Source organism: Lupinus angustifolius, chromosome LG10, assembly GCF_001865875.1.
Source record: "Lupinus angustifolius cultivar Tanjil chromosome LG10, LupAngTanjil_v1.0, whole genome shotgun sequence".
NCBI classification, from domain to species: domain Eukaryota; kingdom Viridiplantae; phylum Streptophyta; class Magnoliopsida; order Fabales; family Fabaceae; genus Lupinus; species Lupinus angustifolius.
In genome coordinates, this window is record NC_032018.1 from 15,388,790 (window position 1) to 15,414,234 (window position 25,445).

At 33.1% G+C, this 25,445-nt stretch overlaps 2 protein-coding genes across 5 annotated transcripts; one reads left to right on the top strand and one right to left on the bottom strand.

The window, feature by feature from the left end:
* LOC109358547 (HEAT repeat-containing protein 6) lies at positions 1,797-20,771 on the bottom strand. Of its 4 annotated transcripts, none has more exons than XM_019602844.1 (28): positions 20,485-20,769; positions 20,297-20,395; positions 19,671-19,852; positions 17,810-18,080; positions 17,651-17,718; positions 17,462-17,531; positions 17,010-17,375; positions 16,560-16,639; positions 16,399-16,450; positions 16,028-16,181; positions 15,807-15,894; positions 15,159-15,261; positions 14,979-15,069; positions 14,601-14,689; positions 10,601-10,783; positions 9,928-10,179; positions 9,013-9,108; positions 8,823-8,917; positions 8,651-8,714; positions 8,483-8,567; positions 8,285-8,358; positions 7,856-8,104; positions 7,688-7,761; positions 6,139-6,245; positions 5,410-5,528; positions 2,506-2,583; positions 2,082-2,272; positions 1,797-2,003 (listed from the first exon to the last, which is right to left on the bottom strand). In XM_019602844.1, the coding sequence occupies exons 1-27, from the start codon at positions 20,662-20,664 to the stop codon at positions 2,084-2,086; spliced, it is 3,558 nt and encodes a 1,185-aa protein (XP_019458389.1). In that variant the 5' UTR covers positions 20,665-20,769; the 3' UTR covers positions 1,797-2,003; positions 2,082-2,083. The 4 variants fall into 4 exon arrangements, with proteins under 4 accessions (XP_019458389.1, XP_019458390.1, XP_019458388.1 ...); XM_019602845.1 differs by having other exon boundaries at positions 1,797-2,272; positions 17,010-17,132; positions 17,166-17,375; positions 20,485-20,768; XM_019602843.1 differs by having other exon boundaries at positions 1,797-2,272.
* Positions 24,582-25,163, top strand: LOC109358159. Its single transcript, XM_019602233.1, has one exon. The coding sequence runs from the start codon at positions 24,587-24,589 to the stop codon at positions 25,121-25,123; it is 537 nt and encodes a 178-aa protein (XP_019457778.1). The 5' UTR covers positions 24,582-24,586; the 3' UTR covers positions 25,124-25,163.

The following is a 25,445-nucleotide window of genomic DNA, read 5'->3' on the forward strand; positions in this document are numbered from 1 at the left end:
TCATCTACAATCATTTGGGTCATGTTGGTCGATACATTTAATCTTATATTGACACTGTTAGTTGAGGAGTTTATTCTTAATTTTGAAAAATTTCATTCACTAAAATAATATTTACCAAAGTGTTTCTAACATCTTTCTACAAGCAAAATATGTATAATTGACTGTGCTAAATATATACTTATTTATTATGATTGATTGTCTATGACGTGTGATAACAATATAATTAGGTAGAGTATACAAAAAGGTAGTTCTATTTCTAATCTATTAGTATTTTCTGTCAGATAAAGATATATATCCTTCCCAAACTTACTAGAAGAAAGCATAATGCAATAGATCATCTTATTATATTAATATTAGTTAGTAACCCGTAAAAATCGGTTCATGCTGGTCAGTTCAACCAGTAAATTAGTCCATATATCAGTGTAGTACAATAATAATATCGGTCATACAATTATACTGGTCAAAACTGATCAAAATTGATCATATTGATCAGTTTTTAATTAAACTGTACTGATCTTATAGGTCAATTTTTATTTAAAATTAATTTTTAATGAAAATAAAATAAATTATTATTTTTATTTTATTTTTTAGCATTAATGTTAATATATTATATATGTATATTTAATTTTAGGGTATTTAATTAGTGAATCAGTGGTTAAACCGCTATACTATTATACTAGTACCCTAGTACTAATTTGATGACCCGTACAATATTAATAATATTGGTAATTTCAATTCAATGAGGCCTTTCTGGGTGGACGAAGGAGAAAGGGAGCTTGTTGGCAAGAAAATTGTAATAATACCAAAGAAGTAAGGACATGAAGCTCTTAAAAATGTACAACATGAGTTTATGACAATATAAATTTGCTATTATATATATAAACTTGATTTCATATTAAACACCCTATTTGCAGGTTTAATTACATGAAAAATTACAAGCAGTAGATATCATCAATAATGTTAGCAGGTGCCAATAATACAGCCAATTTTCAATTTACAACCCTTTATATCTGCTTTGAAAAACCCTATTAACACATGCTATAGATGCATGCAAAAATGTTCCATAAAGAACCATTTGCCTCCTAAATTTTCATAAATGCGTTACTATCTTGTCCATTCTGAAAAGCATATAGGAAATCTCTGAATCTATATTTTACTTGTTACATGTTGGATAATGTACTTAGATCGACCATAATGGCAAATAACGTCTTCATTTTTATTTGGGTCCATACATTATTTTATAATTTATTACAATTATCTATGAAATAAGAATAACATCTACTTTTTTCTCACGATGATAAATATTATTCTTATTCTTATTTGGGTCCCACATTATTTACCTTTTTCTCACACCCTCTATCTCTCTCCTCACTTTCCTTTAGCTAAGAACAACCAAGAATTGTTCTTATTTAAGAATAAAAGTCAGAAAATAAGAATGACACAGTAGAGACACAGTAAGAATGTTCTTATTCCGTTAAGAATAGTCGCTATTAGAAAAGTAGCACTTTAAGAAGAGATGATCTCTTGTCTCCAAGTCAGATCCACATAAACTACATAGGGCTGCATAATTCATTATGTTCAATCTATCTACTACTTGCTTATTTATGGCAGAACAATTCTTACTAATTTTTTACAGGAAAAGCTGCATATGTTATGAATACTTGTATTTGTTAAGAAATGCTAATGGTTTTGTTATATGTAGTTTTTCCTAAATGCTGACACACATGTTAGAAACCTGGACTCACAATTAAAAACTAGGATAATCAAATGTTTGTGCATTATCATGCATCTTCTTTTCATAATATCAATATTTTATTTTCCTTTTGATGATAAGATTCTTTACTTATAAGTTCCAAAAATATGTTACATAACTTAAACCAGAAATATAAAACAGCACGTTTATATAGTCAATCCATCAATAAAATTCTATATTAAATAAAACACTCAACTGAACCTGATGATATTGCATGTGCTTCTGTCTTCTGACCCTTCTTTTCAATGCCCTAAATGGTAAAAGATTGACTGAGAAACCTGAAAAGAAATCAATTATTATATGAACCAGCACTATTGTACATCTCTACCTTCATATTGTGTTCTTCAGTTCCTCAAACTTTTGAGCTATTACATCCTGATGCTTTCCTTTGTACACTTCTATCAATGATTGTATTGCGCTCGATAACATTACTTTCTTTTGATCTACAACGGGAACATCGAGCTTGCCCTCGATCGATGAGCATAGTCCCTTTAACCAATCTTCAAGCACCAATGCTTTCTATTCGTAAATCAAATAGAATGAAAATTAACAAAATAGAAGCTCCATTTAATGTAAATATTATTTGAACAGACAATAATTCTATGATATATGCATGAAGTTGGAACAGAAACATGTGACACAAAATAGAATGATGTTATCTTGGTTAGTTTTTAATCCAAAGCATATCCAAGTTGTTTTCCTTCTTTCAATATTCATCCTAAAATATTCTTTCATTCATTTCAAATCCTTACCTTCACTAAAAAATCTTTCAACTGATCATCATTTGTGCTTGAGGTAAATCTTAGAACATGTAACATTGTCAAGGTAAGCTGCACCACCAAAATGAGGAATTCAGTAAGCCACACCATAGAAAAACCAGGCCAACAGAACAATGTCATAATTCCACAATTCAATACTAAAAAGAAAATAAAAATAAGAATACCATGTGAGTTCATTCAAATTTGAATCTGATGACATATATGTAAATATCATCTGGATTTTTGTAAAGGGCTAAACAAATCATATATTCATGTACATATTTTTATAGGCAAAATGTCAGTAATGTTAGTATTTCATTAGTGAGTGGAGTTTGAACCCTCAACCTCCTTATCACTCCATTCCTTAACCCCCCAACCACCTTGCCACTCCCCATATATTCATCTACATAATCTTTTGTATTTAATATATTGGCTCTATATAAACATCCACCGCAATCACACTATCCGCCTCAATAGCCGCCAGACAGTCCAGTCTGCTAGATTCAGCCTCATCCCACCTCTCCTCAACCAAAATGGATGGAAGCATCTATGATACTTGGATTTCAGATATCAAACTTTGGCTCAACGAGAAAGACTATGCTGATAACCAGACAAAAGTGGAATCGGCTGTACCGAAAATGGACATTTCTGGTTGACTACATTCATGTCCATTTGTGCAGCATTATCAAATTCCATCATTCAAGGTGCTTTACACCAGTGATACTCAACATCACAAGAGTTTCTCAAAACCTCATATGACTGCCATTACCCCTCGGTAGTTCGATGGTCATATGTTTCCCTGTTTAAGGAAGGTTTATGGCGTTGTACATCGCTCTAATGAACTATTTCCCTAGCCATGGCACCTGAAAGCAACTGTAGTAGCACAGTATCTTTTTCATGTTGTTGGCCTAATATAGTATTGAAAGTATTGAAATCTACATAGCCACACTCCTTGCACAGCCAATGTTGCACACTCTTTTTTTTATAAGCATCTTTGATTGTCTGCATATTTTCTGAAGTGATTTAAGGAACTTTAGGGCTATGGATCAACTGCCTTAGTTGCATGTATTGGGTTTCCTTTACATGTCTCTTTCGGACGCCATCCCTAGGACCCTGGATCCTTCATTTTAGTGCCACTAATCATGTATGCAGTAACAAATTTTGTTTCCAAACTTATTCACCTCTAGTTACCCAAGGGAGACAACAAGAAAAATCAGGCGAAAAAAAATAAGAAAGATTTAGAGATCAATGCTTTGTCAATGGACATGATATATGATAGAGCATTATGGCTTCATCGGATCCATGTAGATGACCTCACCCAATGAGACTAAGGTTGGTTGTTGTATCTTCGATAGTGATTCCAAAACCCAATCCTAAGCGGTTGGTACAGTTCATTCCCCCCCTTCCTATTATATTGAGCTTTATAACCGTAGTTCTTCCGTTACATTCCTAGCTAATCCATTATTCCTTTAACTCGCTAATCCATTATTCCTTTAACTCTTCTCTTGTCCTGACGATCTTTTTCACTAAGGATTTGTTTTTCCCCCTAGGGAAGCCCGATAAGGAGAGTAGATCAAATGGAAGCTAGTCCAATTCCTAGGGAAAGAGGAAGGGCAAAAAAAAACTAAAGGGGAGATGATAAAGAGAGTTAGAGAGTTATAGATTAATGTTTTGTCAATGAACATGATTTATGATAGAATATTATGGTGTCGTTCAATCGATGCAGTCGACCCCAACTAGTGGAATAAAGACTTGGTTGTTGTTGTTGTTGTAAAATTTCAGCATAAGGTATGGTGGGCTTATGCATAGTCCACGCTTCAAGCCCAAATGGCTATTCGAGAGTGGGAGTGTTAGATACATAAAAACATTCATGTGCATTTAAGCTTTTGGAAAAGTTACGGTATGTGGTTTACTTGTAACTCTTCTACTCACAATGTTGTCATGAGTTTAAGTAAACCACATTCCTTAACTCGCTAAATTCATCAAAGTATGTGAGTTCCCTGATGTTGATAGTCTTCATGAGATTGGAATTATAGCGAAAACCAATCCATATTAGACAAAGCAAACCAACAAACACATGGTTACAAAAGAACTCTCATGTTTGTGTGGCAAATCATTATTCATTAGTATTAGTTCTGTGAGGGTACCGTTGTCCAAAGAAAGAGAGAGTTTGGATTTCTAAAGGAATTCCTCAGGAAGGAAGTTATCTTTGTTCAGAGAATGGATGAGATATGGATTGAAGGATTGACCAGAAAACAACTTACTATCAGTTTGTTTTACCCAAGATTGATTCAACATGCTTAGTGATATAGCATGAGGATATTAGAAGACACCCTTTGCATCAGCAAGCAAAAGAACAAAGACCTGAAAAAAAATTAAAACAAAAGGTGGAAGCAGCAAACCGAGAGAAAGAGGGGATAATACCTTCAAAAACAGAGAAAGTCGGAGAACAAAGGTCATCGGTGGTGGATGGAAATGGAGACTGGAGAGAGAGAAGACCGAGAATGAGACAGAATTGAGAGTGGCAAAAAATTGGAGAGGAATCAAGAGAGAGAGAGAGAGGGGGGAGAAAACTTTAAGTTAGGCTTTTGGGTAAACCCCAAAATACCTTCCATTTCACTGTTACAGCCATGGATCTATGGTGGGCTGGCGGCTGAAAAGGTAGAAGCTGCCAGAAACCAGAATAAAGTGGATGCGAAAGGAGTTTCGAAAGAACGAAAAATCCGTCATGGCTGTCATTTAACAGCACTGGCTCCAAAATGTTGCAAAACATGTTAAAGGGAAAACAGTTATAATGTTCCTTAGTATAGATCAAAGCATCCAGACTTTCATGTCTATTTCAATCAACCACTCCCAAATTATTTACTCCACATGGAGATGATGAATAAGAAGTATGACCTGTTTCTGTAATGAAACCATATACTTGAAATTTGACGGCCCTGAAATTTGGTCTTGACCAATATTTTCCAGTATATCCTCTACACATCGCACAATGCCTGAAAAGGATGCACCATAATCTGCCAAAACATGAGAGAAGAGTTATATTCAGATGAAGGCTTTGAATTGAAAATTGTTTCAATGAAGAAAACGCAACCAGAAGCCAATAAGTACAGTATATTATTTACATAAAGTATTAAAAATTACTTACCTAATAATTTTATATTTTGCTAAGTACTCAACTATAAACTAAATAAAACAATCTTAGCAGCATAAAGGTAATGTTATTTACACCACTTTCTTTACACCATTCCTACACCATTAACTTTGTAGATAAAAAACAAGAGAAACAAGCATACTTTTCCCATTAACAGATTCTTTTTCCCAACGAAGTAGGTGAGTTGTGACCAAAATGTGTAAAAACATAGACACAAAATAATCTCATTTTATAACATAACTTTTATGTGTAAATATACACATAGGAAATATTTCCTATCTTGTCCACACATAAAAAGCTGACGGTTCATAACTGGTCAGATACGTTCTTTTTTTCTTTTTCTGGTGAGATATAGTCTGATACATTTCCAATATATGAATTTTTTGCAACTACGACATATCTGTGCTTCTTAGGTGAAAGCAAAAACATGAAAATAAACAATTAATGAAAGTTCATGCTAAAGAAAATGTTACCATGCACTGATGCTGGCACAGCCAATGCAGCTGCAGCTTGTATCCTGATCTTAAAATTTGATGAGTCGCGTAATAGTTGCAAAAGAATACCGAACACAACTGGTGCCCTGCAAACAAACAACAGAAAACAGTGTACCGTAGTTTACATTTCTGTTTAAGATATCACAGATAATGAATGAGGTATCTGAATGAAGAGGAGCCTACAAAAAACAACGCAACAAAATGATTACTATTTATTGGATGAAATTCCTTCAAATACAGCCTCTTTTTCAATACTGCTCACATAGAGGCTAGAATTGTGTCACATTAAAAAATCATAAACCAGTTACCAATCCCTATTTCCCATTTATATTTCTAAGTTCGGAAGGTTTAATCTTAATGGTAAAAGGGGACATTTCCATAAAGAGATATAGCTGTATAGCTTTAGCGATCACATCAAGCATATTCTTCAAAGCAAGGATCTTCATACCCATTTTGACGGATGTTCTTTTAACGTTTAGTCAACTAATGTCATCCATCAAAATGGCGTGGAGTGTCATTTCAGGCTAAGAATGAGTGAGAGTGTCATATAGCCAAAACTCAAGCATGCTCTTTATTAGTGAGTCTTCTTATTTTTTAGTAGAATAACATGTACGAGAACTATGAGTATAAGGTAAGGGAATAAAAAACGAGATACAGCTGTAAATTAAGAATCTTATTGATAGATAATGTATTCAGACATGGGGATGAGTTACACCGTCTGCTCTCAATTCTAAACTAGTATTTAGAGAGGAAGCAACCTCGTGACCGGCCCCCTTTAATTTGGACCCTTAATTATCAGTGATGGTCTTCCACCGCATCCCATCTTTGACGTCACTTTTTTGTCAACCATTCTTTTTCCTGCATGCCTATACCGTAATCTATGGGTATTTCACCTCACTGCCTGTACCATCATATCTACTATGTTCATAACAGCAAAGGCATAAAAACTTGATATCATCACAGCCTTCAAGCGTTGCCACAAGCTCCCAATGTCCATTAGCTTCAACTGGCACGTGAGGGCACATCGGGCAACATGTCTGGCACTATCAACACCATTGGACTCATCTTGATCTAAATTGAGTTTATTCTCGTGTTGAGTTTTACCGCCCAACTTTCAATCCCGCTCTACATTGCAGGTTTTCGGATAATAAAAAAAACCACGCAACTACAAATTCTTTTTTTCTTGACTTGATATTTATAAATTGCTTAAACTCACATACAACTATTTTATTGCAGTAACTGCATCAACCCAGCTATGCTACTTTGTGGTATTATCAATAAACTGGAAAACTTGGTCAAAAAAGCTCACACAGCAAAATGAGGAACCGATAAAGGAATTAACAACATAACTAGTGGATCTTGGCATAATAAAAACTGTTTATCACTATCCATTTTGTTTTCTCATGGTTAAATTTTAAAAGTGTAATGCATTTGACAAATGCTTGTAATATCATATGCATGATAAATTTGAGAATGATTTGACTAGCAAATGTTTAATGACAAAAGCAAACAAGACCCTTATCTGTACCAGTCCATTTCTTGCAGCCTTAATGTCTCATTCAGGAATAGATTGCCTAAAGCATGACAAACATTCCACTGAACCTGTGACACAGACACTTAATGTTAAAGTGGATTATTAACCTGAATTCAAACTTTTTTTCTGAACAATCCAACTAAAAGAATGTAATTATGGTACCTTAACATTTCCAGTAGTGATGCAAGAAATGAATGCCTTTACTATTCTGTCCAGCCTATGCAAATCTTCCCGGCAGCTCAATTGGCAATGATATGAATTATTCTGTTGACATACCATTAGATTCTCAGCAGAGGGGTGGACCTCAGTCCCGCCTCCCTGGCAGTTTACTGAGATGTCTTCAAATCTAGATTTCGAACATTCGAAGATTCTTGCAATGTACCCAAGAGCCCTTACAGCATTAGATTTTACCTACAAATGAGAAAAGGAAAGAATCGACAAAAACAATAATCAAAGGACAACAACATTAAAAGGTAACATATAATCAGCATAGATCTACATAAGAATCCCATGGGCAACATAGGTAAGATGAAAATTCACCATCAACACATATTGGAATAAAAGGAAATGCATACCATAGACCAAACGTACCTTGTCTCCATCCTTGGTAAGATGCAAAGCACAGTCAGTCAGTGATGCAAGCAACTTGGGGTTAGGACTAGAACCTGCAACAAAAAGCAAACATGAAAAAGGATGGAAGAAGCGAGATTACAAAATAGCAGAAATTAGAACGACAGTCCTGACACAAAATGGTTAACTATTAAACCACAGAAGTGAAATTAAACTCACCCATATGTCCCAAAGGAAGAATGCTAACATAGTGACAAATAGCATCACATATATTTGCCAAAGCCCATGAAGCTGTTATCCTCACCTGAAATAACAAAACCTCTTAGCCATTCTTAAGTAACAAAAAACGTGTACTATTATGAAGTTAAGAACTAGAGCATATCTTACTGAAATTAGAGCATCACGACTGTTGATCTCAACAGCATGGATAAACCTGTCTAGTACCTCTGCACTACAGAGATTATTGAGGTTTTTAGTTATACTAGGATGAATCTGATATAAAAATATTTAAATAAAATATCATCATAATAGCAAATACTTCTATGAGTTTTAATATAACCTCTGACAAACTTGGGGAAAACATGAAATGACACCAATAGCTCGACAGGCAGCAGACCTCACAGATGGCACATCATCTTGAATAGCAGCATTAACCTACAAGATGTTTGCAAGAAACAATGCATGTCAGTTAATTCAGTATACTACAGTAATTAGAGTTATTATTGAATACGCGCTTAACAAAAACTTACTAGAGAAGACAAAATGAAGTTCTGCTTCTCCTTAGTGAAAGAGATGAACACAGCAGAAGTCATACCCGCAAAACATGTAACTGATGCAGCTCTCACCTTACAGAAAAAACAGAAAATGTGACACATTCATTAAAGGCACATTAGTTATTTATTGATTAGCATTATAAATTTCCTATAATCTGGTAAAATAAAAAATTGAAAAAATAATGCTAGAGACTGAGAGATATACAAGATGGAGTATGTTAGTGAGTCTCTGTACTATTGGGATGAGTAGGGCTTAAAGGAGGGGGATGAAAGAAATGGAAGAGAAACAGTGAGCCAGTGATTGTGATCAGTGCCAGGGATTTACCTAGTGCAGATGATATCATGTTAAAGGAAGGGAGAGAAAGAGATTTGCTTAAGCCTCAACTTAATTCTGTACAGACAAGCCTTGTGTAAGGACAGGCCTAATAATATAGACATGTACAGGGGTTCTTACCGGGTACTGATTATAACTATTATTCCTAACTCACAACATCTACTAACAAAATGCATGGTTTTCTTTTTAAGGTAGATTCCTTTGTAAACATGCAAAGACAACCAAAAGGAAAAATAAATGGTTGGTCCATATCTTAACCCAGCCACTGGTGCAAGTTAGAAAATATGACACAACTCTATAGAATCGAAATATTAATAAGTTAATATGAAACAATATTGTTAATGAAATAACATTAAAGGGCGGCCCAGTGCACGAGGCTCCTACCTAGTGGGGTATGAGGAGGGTATATGTACGCAACCTTCCCTCGCAAGCAAAGAGACCATTTCTATGATTTGAACCTAGGACCTCCAGGTCACAAGGCAAGCAACATTACTATTGCACCAAGGCTCACCCTCTAACAAAAATTAACATTGTTGTAGCAAAAAAAATAATGTTACCATTGCAGAAGAATGACACAAGATAAGAGGCATATGCTTCTCGATAACCTCACACCACTGCTGATTTCCAGAATTACATGCTTCAAAGGAGATTAGATCATCATCCTTGCCCTCTAGATCGTAAGATGGAGCAGATGACACTTTCTTCACCCTAATGCAATCCGATGCAAATGGAATTTCAACCAATTTATCATCAGAAAGATCTTCTGTTCCTTGAAATCCAGATACAGCCCGAAGGCACTCGTCCAGAACCTTATTTTTTTACAAAAAGTTTATCACTACACAAAAAAATGGAAGTAATCCTAGCACTGAAATGGCATCATATATATTAACCAGCATCCAGTAAAAAGAAGGTTGATTAAAAAAGACTGAAAAAAGAAATTGAAGCTTTTCATAGACATGAAAACAAGAATATGGAAGCACCAAAATACAAGACATGAAACATAATTCAGATGATAGAATTATACATGTGTCTTTGTTCATTTGAACATAGTTATTATTGATTAAAAAACCACTCAACTTCTTTGGACATCATGATGCACTTTCTACACTATAACTGAAATTGATTAAACACCATTTAATCTACCAAAAAGAAAGGGGCTGGAAGGCTGATTCAGGGCAGATTCAGCATTTATGGAGAATAGAGGCAAAAAGTGGAACTGAAAGTTGTTACCTTAATAGCAGAGGTAAGAACTTTCTCACTCATAAATGCAGTAGGACTACCAACATGTTCACCCGCCTGCCCCGAAGGAACTTCACGGAATACAATGCTAAGGAAGCCATGCACTGTCGCAGAAACTTGCTCCCAGCATGCATTCACTATGTTAGGGTAATTGTGGCATACAGCTTTCAGTGCCTGTAGAAGAATGTACTCAATAGACTACTATGAAACATCAACTTATTCTTGAAAAATAAAATATACCAATTACCATGACAAATTTTGAAGTTGCAACAAGTTTACCAATTACCATGACAAAATAACAATGGAAGGCAACCAAATTAGCTTTCAGAATTAAGCATAATACAGTTGACAACTAAATTAACCTTAAATTTCAATGTTACTATAGGCCATCAAATTTCAGTAACCTTTTCTAGAGAGAAAAAAAAGGACTGAAAAGAAACAGATAATAATTACAATATTTTAAGAAAATATAAACAGCATAGTTATAGCAGCAAATCAAGGATGCCCTCTCTGCTATGCATCCTGCATAGCATCACGTTTTCTACTAATACTCATCACAATTGCGATTTGGGGTCACTGTAAGATCCCAGCTCTGCCCCTTGTCAGTAGTTTTCCACCCTTCTAAAGAGTATTTTTATCTCTCCTCCCTTTATGGGTCAAGATAAGAAATCATTTAGGGTTTGAATCCCCTCTTCAAGGCTTCAACCAAACTTCTGTGCCTCTGCAAAGCTTTAAACACCTATTGATCAAAATCTCCAAGCCCGCCATTTTTTGTAGCAAAACCGGGCATTTTCTGGTGACTCGATTATATTCTGGCAAATGTGGTGTGCTCAGTGATCTCCTGGGAAGCACTGACTCTGACATGGACATCGGATAGTGTCCAAAATACAGGACAAGGGGACATGACACTATATATACATGAATAAATTTGACAAAAGATTTCAATTGAAAGTCGATGTTTATATATTTTTGTATGATGGACCTCACAAAAAACATTAAGAGATCACTATACAACATAAGCATTTTGTTTATGTACAAAGAAGATCAGAAAACAAGAGATATTAGAGAAGAATCCAGACTGGATTAGAAGAGGCTGGAAGAAAGCCCAATTAGATAGATTAGAAGAGAGATTAGTTATTCTTGTTAGCAGTTAGTTAGCTTCAACAAATAAGTCTATTTCCCACTCTTGTAACTAAGTCTTACCTTTAATAAGATTGTAGTTACTCTCTTCTCTCTCTATTTTCTCCACTGATTACATGGTATCACGCTGCTAGCAATGGCCACCTTTGGGACCTCGTCACTCTCTCCGCCACACTCTCCTTCTCTAGAAGCAGTTTCTTCTCCTCCGGTTCTTCCGTTGCAATCTATGAAGCTCACAGAGAAGAATTTCCTGATTTGGAGACATATGTTAGCTACACTCACCTCAAATCATGCAAATCAATTTTTTCTAGGTACTGAAATTCTTCACTGTTTTCTTAGCGATGATGTTCGTCTCATCAATAGTATAAATCCTACTTATCTTCACTGATGCGATTGATGAGACGATCACCATCAATAAGAAAAGGGTGAGGAATTTCAGTACCTAGAACAAATCGATTGGCACGATTTGAGGTGAATGTAGCTAACATAAAGTGTCTCCAAACCAGGAAATTCTTCTCCGTGAGCTTCATATATAGCAACGGAAGAACCAGAGCAGAAGAAACAGCTTGTAGAGGTGAAGAAGGAGAGTGTGGTGGAGAAAGCGACGAGGTCCCAACCAGTGTTGCCCAATGGCGGCCATGGCGGGGCCATGGCGGTGGCAGTTTTTAGGCTACCGCCATTAGCCATTTGCAAAAATCCGCCATATGACAGTGTCCGCCTTTTGTCAAAAAAAGCCGCCATGGCGGTGGCGGAGCCATGGCGGGAATGGCGGATATTCATGTTTCTGGGCAGTTTTTTTTTTAAATTGGGCCCAAATGTGTTGTTTTGGGCCCAGTCCATGTTTTTAAGAACTAAAAACCCTAATATTTCTGTTTCTAAAATTAAAACCCTATCTCTCTTAAAACTTCCTCACTTTCCTCCTCCACTGCTGCCACCGCTACCGCCGTCACCGCCACCACCATTCATAGGTTTTTTAAGTTTTTTTTCCTTATTTTTATTTATTTTTTTATCTAGTCTTCTCATCTCTTTATCTGTTTTTTTTTTAACTGAAAAATAATTTTTGTAGAATAATTTTTAAACAGAAAAATAAATATATTTTTTTAAACAGAAAATTACTTTTTTTATACAGAATTTATTTTTTATGCAGATTATTTTTTTTCCAGTTTATATATTTTTTTCCAGCTTTCTTTTCTAAAATTTTGCTTTATTATATTTTCCCAAAAATATTGCAATTCATCACTTAAAGTATGTTACTTGCACTTTTGCAGTAACTCTTGACAATGTCCAGTCAAGGTCAATCATCTTCAACTACCGGAAAGTTGGGATCATCCACAGCTATAGCCATGAGGACAGAAATGGCACCAGGTAAGAAATAAAATATTTTTGGCTTTACAAAATATGTTGTTATATTTAAGTCAATTGCTTAACAAATTAATTCACCTTTGTAGCTGTATGGTGGAGAACGTTTGGTGCATCATCCCCAAATTTGCAACAATTAGCTATACGAATCTTGTCTTTGACTTGTAGTGCATCGGGATGTGAACGCAACTGGAGTGTTTTTTGAACAAGTAATTATTTACTTACTTTCCTTTTGGGTTTACCTTAAAAATTTATAAGTGTCTCATCTTAGTTATTTATTGGAATGTTGCAGATTCATACCAAGAAAATGAATAAGCTTAATATTAAAAGAATGCATGACTTGGTCTATGTTAAATACAATCAAGCATTGAAGCGGAGATATAACATCAAGGATGAAGTTGACCCAATCTCCCTTAACGACATTGATGAATGTAATGAATGGCTTGTTGGGGAGATGGATAGTGATGATGATGAAGGTGGAAATGAGAGGGTTTTTGTAGATGATGATGATGATCTACAATGGGATGCTGTTTATAGGGCTTCAGGTATTGGAGAGCCTAGAATGAGTACAAGACGTCAAAAAATAAAGAACCCTATACTTATACGTTCAAGAGGAAAAGCTAAGAAAGCTAAGGGTGGTTCTTCATCATCTAAAAAGGTAAAGAGAAAATACTTGAAGAAGTAGATGAAGAAGTAGATGAAGGAGTAGATGAAGAAATGGATCATGGACAAAGTGAAGAAGAAGCTGCAACTTTTGAATGTAATGACTCAGATGAAGAAGAAATTGAAGGATATGTTGCTGAGTTTGCAGCTGTGGAGGATGATGTTGGGGAGGAGGACGATATTTAGAAAATTATATCTTTTGCATTTTGTATTTGTGTTATCCTTTGATTTTTAGTTGTGAATGTTGACAAGACTTATTTGTATTGTTTGTTACTTTTTAGTGATCTTTACGAGACATTAATATTTAATGGTTTTTATTAAACTTTATGTTATTGTTTGATTTTTGTGTTATTGTATTTATTTATTTTTTTCCTATTATGTTATATTTTTTATTTATTTTTTCAACCGCCATGATGACGTCCGTCATTTGCCCGCAACGCCGTCCGCAACGCCTTCATGGCTGAATTTTGGCAGCCGCCATCCGCCATGGGCAACACTGGTCCCAACAGCGGTGGCGGTGGCCATTGCTAGCAGCAGCATGATACCATGTAAACGGTGGAGAAAATAAAGAGATAGAGAACGGAGAGAAAGAGAAGAGAGGAACTGCAATCTTATTAAAGGTAAGAGTTAGTTACAAGAGTCGGAGAGAGATCTATCTATAGAAGCTAACTAACTACTAACAAGAATAACTAATCTCTCTTCTAAATCAATCTAGATCCTAAATCCTTCTAGACTCTTCTAATCTATCTATTTGGGATTTCTTCTAGACTCTTCAAATCCAGTCTGGATTCTTCTCAAATACCCAAGAATAGTTTGCTAACAAGATTACCTGAAGAGCCTCAAGGCAAATAGTTGGGCAGCTCCATTGCATTGAGTATTCAAATAACATGAAGAGAGCACCTGTCTTCTTTTCAGTAACTGCACAAAAGCCAACAATTGCAAACATGAAGTCACTAAATTGAAATTGTTTCTCTATCTCCATCACAGTAACCTAAAAACTAAAATGAAAATATCAAATATACAGATGCACATGCATAAGAATTATGTTAAACATAAAATAAGTGAGTGAATCTTCATAAATTTAATCACATTTGGAATTATGAATTATGGAAATAGTGATGATACCAGATTTTCAACAATTTTTTTTATAAACATCAGAACTTCCCAAAATTATGCAATTACTTTCAGGGACTAAGATAAAAATTACCTGAAAAAGCCTCCTCATATAGCATCTTCCTTACTTCAGCAGAGGAAGGTGAGGTAGATAGAGCTAACGTCAAGCAACCAAGAGCAGCAGCCTGCCAACACAGATCAATGTTACACACTCATATTACTACCAAGAAGGAAAGCGGAACTTCAGAAAACCATGCAGATAGGCAAAACTAACCAGCAGAGTACTGTGGTCATTTCTTAACCGAAAACCGTCTTCGATCCTTGTTCTAAGAGATGTAACCACATTTGGTAACAAATTTGGAGGCATTCTTGAATATCTGGAAAAATAATTGTTTAAGTGCACGTACTGATTTTCCATAAAGCACAAATATATAAATAGTTGAAAAGCTATTAAGAGGAAGAATTAAAGTTACAAACCACTTCCTTAAGCTTTTTATTAAGAAAGAGTATGCAAATGCCCTGAGGTTTGACAATTTGGCGAATCACCACCCTGAACTTTAAATTTCACATGATACCTAATCCTTAACTAATACGGTCCTAATAGAACCTTCCATTGAAGATCCATTTTCGCTAACAGTAATATCACATGGCAACATCGGACAGTTTGTATCTATCCATTTACATTAAATATGGATGACTTATTAATTTATTTATCAAAATGTGATTTTAAATTGTTTTACTAATTGCAAAATATAAAAGTTTTAAACACAAAAACTATGACAGCATAAGATCACTATAACAGCAATGACCAATATTAAAGAATATGTCATTAATTTATGATAGAAAAACGAAAGAGAAAATTTAACATTGCAATCATAACTAAAAGGACTGAAAAGATAGTACCAGAAGCAAAGAAACATACGGTGTAGATGATATCACAAGCCTGAGAATCTTGAACAACAACGCCAGCAATTTACCATGAGCTTCATGCTGTATTAAGTAAAGAATCCCTACATCAGAAATACAGTTAGAAGCTTAAAAAATGAGCAGAACACAAATAATAGAAAGAGTCAAGAACAAAACAATTGAAAGTAACATGAGAGGGAGTTTGTGAGAAACTAGATATCGCAATTATTTATATACCTCTATGAAGTTCCAATAAAATCTGCCCAAGGGAGCTTGAAAGTGCTGTAAAAGATCCAAATTTGTTAGACTCCTTATATTCTGCTACTTGTAGGAAAATGGAAGAAGGACCATCCAACATGGCCACTAGTGTTGACGCAGAAGCCATTCGTGCCTATATAACATAAACAACCAATTCCTTAGCCAGGAACAAATATAGTTGGGAAAGTAAAATCATACGACATGTCTAAAACCTCCAAAATATTCTACCCAAAAAAATGTGAAAAATTAATTTCAAATTTCAAATTGTGTTGGGAAAAAACTAACACATGAGGTGAAATCTACAACAAAGTGAGGCAGATAAACATAAATATAAACAATAGAATCATTACCTTCAAACTAGGATCAAATAGCAAGCATGTCACTAAAGTTGCATCACGCGTCCTAATGCAAAATAAAAAAGATTAGTTAGAAGACAATGAAACACGGTCAAATGGAGAGAAAGGTTACAGTAAAATTTGAATTTATTAGAGTAAGAATGCTCGGACCATACCTTGGCCGTAGTACATCACTGGTTGGCAAAAGCAAGGACCATTGCATAGAGAAAGATTTAGAATCCATTTGGCAAAGATCCTTCCCACCAGTCAGAAATGGTAACCCAACAAATAAAACAATTACAATTTACAAAAGAAAAAGCAAAACAGAATCAATCACTACCAAATTGTGAACAAGAAACAAAATGTGGTTGTTCGGTTAAGTGCAGAAGCAGAAAAGATAATTTATAATAGTATGAAAATGGGCCAGTAATTTATTCTATGTTCTTCAAAGCAATGCTATCCCCATTTTGTTATTAACCATCCTAGCCTCCAGACTATTTCAAAGTCATGGCAAAAATTTGAATTTGAATTTTAGGCAAATCAAACATCAACCTCACTCATAGGGATTTAAAATTCTCAAAATAAGTACCTTAAAAAGGAGAGAGGAGAAGAGTTTTGAAATTTACCTGTATACAAATTATGGCAGCTACTCTAATCCTTGAGTTCTGCCCTCTACCACTCTCTTTAGTTGATCCATCTCCATCACTAAAATCTGAATCTGAAGATGTAGCATTTACAGTAGAAGATTCATGATCCAAGATATTTTGGGAATGCCATACTATATTGTGCTTCACATTTGAAGATTCCTTTTTGCGCAAGTGAGGAGGCCTATATGCAACACGATCCGACCTAGTAACTTGTTCCAATCTTGCCTGGGGACTCTTTATGTTAAGCCCCTTCTCCTCATGACCAATAAGCAGAGAAGTACTTGATGATCTACTAGAAACGCCATATGTTAAAAATGTTCGCAGAACGGAAACAAAAACTGACACCTATAAAAAAGACCAAGTGTCACTGTGGCTAGGAATAAGACTTTATTCTTTGTTGTTTGTATCAAATTTCAAATTTCTTAACTTACATGATCGGAAACAGAACATTTAGGATCAATAAGGATCAAATGCAGACAGCCCAGAAATGATTCATAAAACCTGAGGGTGGAAATGCGTCAGAAACTGTAAAAAAATGCCATATGGCTGAATCATGAACCTCTTAGAATTTCATCATTGCCATAATGCCATCTATTCAAATCTTCCAACACACAAGTTACCTGCACATAATATTATCCTCCGCAACTGGGGATTTTAATGCCAAGACATCCATTGTTTTTCTAACCACCTATTTCAGAAGAGACCAGTTATACTATTTTGCTAGAATTTATTTTACAATTTACAATAGAGAGAGTGAGAGAGACAGGAATACCATATACCTCAATTATAGATCTCCAGATATCAACTGGAAAGGATGATCCAGCTCTTGAAATTGTTTCCCCTAGCATCTCAAAAGCTATTGTCTGCAATTCACTTGAACTACTTTCTGTGGATAATCCCGTATTAATCTCAATAGATTTTTCTTTGCATATTGAACGAGGCATCCCACATGACACAGCATGAGAGCTAACAATGACATCAAGCAGAAATTTAACCAGTAAAGCATCTTCAGACTGCAACCATCTTCGATGACATGAATTAATAACACATCTGGACAGGGAGCAGATTTTGTACAGTGTAAATTTTAAGTATCATCTACCAAATCAAAAGTTGAAAGGTATTAACAGCAAAACTCAAAAGTTGATCGAACAGCATTGACCCTTTCAAGCAATTAAAGTCAAAAATATCATCGCATGACCAGTATTGGCCCATTCAATTTTAAAACATAAGATGCTCATAACTAAAGATGCAGAAATACAGATACAACCACAAACTTCAAAAATCTAAAATGTAGAAGCATAATGAAATGATTAAAAAATACATTAATGAATAAAATCAGGTAAAAAAATTCAAGGAAATAAACAATAAGAAAACGTCATGAATTTTTTTCGTAGTCTTCATAGTGGGACTAATCCCCAGTCAAGCTGTCTAATGGCATAAGCCCGGGCCGAACATGGTTGGACTCCTCTTAGAAAATCTAATCCAACCGTTGAACCAAACCGAACAGTCAAGTCCGGTTTAGATTTGTTCAAACCCGTTGAGTATGCAGGTTGGACTTGATTCACTTGCACTCTAGGTTCATGCCATAAATGAGTTAGAGTGGCAGAAAAGCACCCTCTTGAACGATCATTGCATAAAGTATGAATAGTATACAAAATTGAATAAGAGTTTCAGTACAAAAATTGTTAAAAAGGACTGAACTTTGGAGAAGACAGTTATGTTCCAAATTTGGAAGATGTGGATGAAAAGATAATTGAGTTTTATGTTGATCCTTGTAATAAATACCGTTATTATAGGCTTTCTTCGGAAGGATTGGATTGAGGATCTACTTTTACAGCTATGGCAGCTTGGCTAGAGAGACCTTTTCAAGAGGATGAGATTCATCATGTTGTCTTTAGCTTAACGATAAAGAACAAGACTAAGATGGGTTTATGATGAGGCTTTGGAGGTTTTTGGTGAGTTCCACTGCAACAGTAAGATATATGTGTGTATCAATTCTAAACTTCATACCCTGGCACCCATGGAGGATAAATCTATTAGAATTTAGGATTTTAGGACTATTAATTCAGTAACCAGTGTTTACAAATTAATCACTTAGATTCTCTCTTGTAGAGTGAGTGAGATTCTCACAAATACCATTACAAGGCAGCAAAGTGCTTTTGTTGTACTTGGAAGTAGTCTTTGAATGTAGCTCTTGTGGCTAACAAGGTGGTGGCAGACATGAAAAGGGAAGGTAAAAGTATCTTGCCTTTTAAATTAAATATTGAGAAAGTCTACTACCATATTGGAATATATAGACATGATGTATTCAGTCTCAATGTATGTAAAGGACCAGGGTAATACTTAGTGTACATCTAGTGTGTCTTTCTGTTCTTATAGGATTATGTTACTGCTGAATCAGCAGGTACTTATTCCCTTAGCAAGAATAACTAGGTTCAACCTATCAATAACACTTCTATGTTCTATCATTTCATTTAATTCTCTCAAACTTTCTCTCAGCTTACCATTTACACTGGTTTGCAATATGCCTTGTTAGCTAGGGAGTACATTAATAACAACAAGACAAAATAGATGAGTGTGTTGTCTAGCAAGATTGCATAAGCCATGAAGTGTTAACTGTATTGAGGAGCATGAAAGAACCTGATAGCCTGTAAACATTCGACGGCAGGAATCATTGTAGCAGTACTTCGACTTCCAGTTAACTCATCACTAGTAGTAACTTTTCCAAGAAAAAGATCCAGCATCTTCCGGAAACAGTCAAGAACATTAGTGAAAGAGGAGGAATTTAAATTGAAAGTAACCCGACGACATATATCATGGATCTGTGAAAAGCAAAAGAAAACAAAAAACACAAAGGAATACATCAAAATCTCTTAAACTCAGAAAAACATCTGTTTGCTACATAGAAATATGCTTATTTCAAACACCTCCAATAGCTATTTCCTTTTTGGACAAAGTTAATCTCAACCAAACACATTTCATATACCATCCTATGAAGAGAAAAAATAAAACTAAAAGAAAACTCCTAAATTTTTTGCTTGTACATGAAAAACTAGAAAACCCAAAATGGTCTAAAAAATCTCATAAGTTGGTCAAATTGGTTATGAATAGTTTTCAGGAAACTTCAGTCCCCATAAAACACTATATTAACCTACACACACTATCTTTAAGGACTAGTTCGGATTTTTACTTTTTTCGGAACCAAATTGGTACACACATAAATTTTCAAAGACCAGAGACTATATTAAAAGAAAAGGAACCAATACCAAACGCGAAATCTGTGTATAGATATGAACACAATCTTGATGTTGATCAGAACAAGAAGCAGCTACTAACTCCATGAGAAACAAAATATCCGACAAAACCTTGAACACAAAAATTAACGAAAAAACAAAAAAAGTTAGAAACAAAGTGAAATATAATGCAACATTGAAGATAATTAATCATATGTTACCTCATGAGAAGGTAATTGAGGAGCAGCAGAAAGTAAGGAATAAGATTGAGAGAAAATGTGGTTATGGAAGATATGAGAGATAGAAGAAGAAGTAGGAAGAGGTGTAGTTAGGGATTCATCTCTTAGAGTTAAAAATGAAGTTCTCCAAAACCTAATTAATGGTGTTGGTGGTGCCGCCATTAATGGTGTAGTAGTTTAGTTTCTATTCATCTTCATCACTACTCGATTGACATGGATTCAGTTTTGGATCTGCATCACCGATTTTGAATTTTCATTGCTATTTAACGTTTATGTACATGAATACTCAAAATAATAATATGATATCCCAAAAGTGAATAAAATAAATAAAATAGAAAGAGTATTATGGTGGGACATGTTAGATCTACAAGATATGATTGATCAAAAAATATTTAATTACTAAATTTTTAATTTAATTATATTTTTTTAACTAATTATATATATCAATACATAAAATAGTATATTTTTAGAGATAGTGTTTAATATGGGTGGTAAATAGATAAATTTGGATGGACTTGGATTCTAATGATGATCTCATCTATCAATCCATATAAATTCATTTAAATTATATTTTAAGTTATCCAATGAATTCTAATTCATTCATGACTCAATTGTTTTCATGGATTTGAATATATGAATATGCAATTCATTTGATTTTTATTAATGAAGAAAATTATTATCTCAACTAAATATTTTTTAAAACCACATTTTAGAAAAACACTTATAAAATTATTTATAAAACAATTTTCAAAATCATTTTTTTAAAATATTGATTTTTGAACTTGTATAGAAAAATATTTTTTTAATATTTTATGCACATGTAATGGTTCTACGTGTACAAAAATTTAAAAATACATATAGAGTGTAATTTAGAACATTTTAAGATCTATTATTTAAATACACAATTAATTGGTAATGTTTTATAATCTATTTAAATGCATTTCATATAATTTTAAAACATAATTTTATTGTAGAAATAAATTAAGTTTAATAAAAAATAGCAAACCGAGAACCAAAATTAGGAAGTCAATGATGCATTGAAGTGAAAGATACTAATTTGAAGAAGTTCTTTAACACCCAAAAGTTAAAAATATAGAATTATTTAAACGATTAGAATTAAAAATGATTATTTTGAAATAAATTACTGTCTATCATTTTTAGGCGAAATATCAGGAGATTTCCTTATTAATTGTAATATAATAGTTCATTCTATTAATATTAACAAGAGATTCCTACTATTTAACTTTAAAAATGATTGAATGATATTAATTGAGAACATTTTAGGATCTACTATTTAAATTCACAATTAATTGATAATATTTTAAGACCTATTTAAATGCATTTCATATAATTTTAAAACATAATTTTAATGTATAAACAAATTAAGTTTAATAAAAAAAATAGCAAACCGATAACAAAAATTAGGAAGTCGTTGATGCATTGCAGCAGTGTTAATAAAATCGTATCAGTTATCAAATCAATTAGGGTATTGGTATAGTGGTTCAATCCGTGGTTTGGTAATTAAACTGCATGTCAGTTAAACCGAACATATTTGCTTATATTTATATATAAACCTATAACAAAAAAAATCAAATAAGTAGATATTCAAATTTACAATCGATATTCATAATCTACTTAAAATTCACATAAACAAACAACTTTAAGTCTTTAAGAAATTCAAAGTCTAAATTACAAAATATATATCAATCCAAAAGTATCATTTAACAACCGCAACATATAAATAAATGATACAAGTTCACAACTCACTCTACAAAATAAATAAATTTGAAGTTTTAACATTTAATACGAAGAAGTCAAAGTTGTCTCATATCGAGATTATATTTTTGCACCAAAACTTATCTTCAGACAATATTCCAAGATAACACAAATGTCACTGAGATTACACACGAATGTTACGAACCAAAATGTATAATCTAAGTATGCATTTGAAGCATGTGTCTTGAAGTGTTGAAAAGATGGATGATCTTGGAATGAGTTTTTAAGTTTTTTTTAAAATAAACCGGCCTGTTTAGTCAAATACTGGTCGGTTCACCAGTTTTTGACCGGTTTGATACTTAGTCAGTTCAACATCTGTACCGTACTGGTTTTGGATCCGGTTCACCAGTTTTTCGATCGAACCGGTCGGTACGGTATGATTTTTACATCATTACATTGTAGCGAAAGATACTAATTTGAAGAAATTCCTTAACACCTAAAAGTAAAAATCTGAACTTCTAATTTGATTGTCAAACTTAATGATACATCAATAATTATAAAGATTAAGACAATTTCAACAATCTATTTGTAGTATCATTCTTAAGCTTTGAAATAAACAAAATGTCTATCACTACATTATTCACGTATCCTTCTTAGAAAATAAAAGTAAAATTTAAAATTAGAAATAAATCAAGTATAATAAAAAAATATCAAACTCAAAATCAAACACACGAAGTGAAGGATGCATTACTGTTAAATGATCATAACTTGAAGAATTTCTTTCACACCTTGAAAAGTAAAAATCTAAACTTTTAAGTTAATTCACAAATAGAAGGATATATCAATAATTGAAAAGAAGAACACGACTTCAATCATATATTTGTAACATCATTATTAATCATCAGAAATAAACGAATTAGACAAAATTAATAACGAAATAAGAGCTTTGCATTAGACGAAATTGAATACTCATTATAAGAAAATTAAACTTCCAATCAATATAGAAGAAACTCATAAAGAAAAAATGACAAAATGACTTACGAGGATACCCGATGAAGAAAATGGATTCAACACAAAAATCTACATCTATTTGAAAAATAGATGTTTTGGATCAGATATAGAACTTTAGTATGTGTGGTTAAACCCTGATGAAAGTTGTGAGAATCCAAATGTGTTCAATATTATATCAGTTTTTTCTTTTAAGGCTTTTATCTATTTGATTGGTGAAAAAATGAAATAAAATTATATCTATTAGTGAACATCTCGTTGGATCGAATCATGAATGAGAAGTAATGAAAAAATTAAATGAGTATAAAATCATACATTGTTTGACGAATCTACTAGTGAACATCTCGTTGGATTGATTCATGAAGGATGAAGTAATGAAAAATAAAATGAGTATAAAATCATATCTCATTTTATGGTGGAAGAGATTAGATCTATTTAATAAAGATGAAAAAATGTAAGAGAAGTAGTTTGTGAATTTCAAAAGAAGAGAAAATTAAGAAGTAAATTGAAATAAAAATATAGAAGAAGATTAAGAAGTAAATTGAAATGAAATTAGAATAGAGATGAAATGTTAATTTGATGAAAATAGTTCTTTCTTTGGGCAATTGTCACATATATTTATATTAAGATAGTAGAAGAGAAATATGATGTGCGAGAGTTCACTAAAAAGTTAAGGAGGTGTTGACATGTGTCAATAATGACTTGGCAAAGACCCTCCTAAAATTTTCATCAAGATCCGCCACTGCTTTAAAATAATATATTTAAAATATTTTCATCTTAATATATTTAATTAAATTTACTATTTAATGATAGACAGAAAATATTTATTATTATAAAATTATTATTTATTTAAATAAAAACACGAAAGGTTTCAAGGTCAACTGTTAATTTAAAATTATTAATAATACTATTTTATTTTACTAAAAGTATCATTTTTTAATTTATAACATTGTTTTATTGCAACAGTATATCATGTGTATTTAAGTTATTTGACCGTGACTAATGAGTTTAAAAGGGAATTTTGAGGCTAAATAATCATTGCTCTACTTTAAATCTTAATTATTTCATGACCAAATATTTTTTTGATTATATATGCATAAAAAATCCTTCTTATTTTATATGCCACATCCAATAACAATAAAATACAATTGTTTAATTTATATTTAAAATTAATTAAATAACAATAAAATATAAATAAACATATATAATTGTTTGAAAGTTTTAAAATGATATAATAATTTTAAATAATATTTTACCAACTAAATATTTAATTACCTAGATATATTCTTTTGATTTTATATGCCACAACTATATATACTAATGCACATTATCATTATTTTGGCAGAAGAAAGATATTAAAATGAATTCCTCAAAAGTTTTCTACTTATTCTTTACCCTTTCCATTGTTCTTATTTTTTCTCACTCTCTTATACCAGCATCATGCAAAAGCTTATATGAAAGTGTATGTGAGGATACCTTGCATGCAAATAAAGCACCATGCATAAAACTTCTGAAAGCTAACCCTAAAATGGTTTCAGCCAAAACCTATATTGACCTAGCAAATCTGATATTGGATTTGGCTATAAATAAAGCTACAGAAGGACAACACAGTATATCAGGTTTCATGAGTAAAAATCCTCCTCAAGCTATTCAGAAATGTGCAACTACCCTTTATAATGGCTCTATTTCATCATTCAAAAAAGCTAAGTCTGGTTTGGTTAAAGATCCTATAACTGCAAGCTATGATGCAAGAGTTGCTGGTGATGGACCAGATTATTGTGCAGATGCTATTAAAGAAGCGAATATAAATGATCCTGCAATTATTTATATAAACAAGAATGTGTTATTACTTAGTGATATTGCATCTATAGCAGCAAGGAAGCTTGTGAAAGTTTGAAATAAGCTATTAAAGTTGCTTCTTTAAGTTGTGAAATAATGTTTACAATAAGATATATATATTTATATCATGTGTGTGGATTTTTTTTTATCTTTTCAAAGTTCAGAATGGAAACATTGGACTTCTATCTAATGTAGAAGCAATATTTTTTGTACACCTAATAATTTATGAACAGAACTAAAAGTCATTTAGTAATAGTTGACCATAGTTTATATAAGAAAGGATTTGTTGTATATCAAGAATTAATTGAAATAAGTGATCTAATTAATATCAATTTCTTTTCAAAGTTCAGAATGGAAACATTGGACTTTCCCTTTCCCTA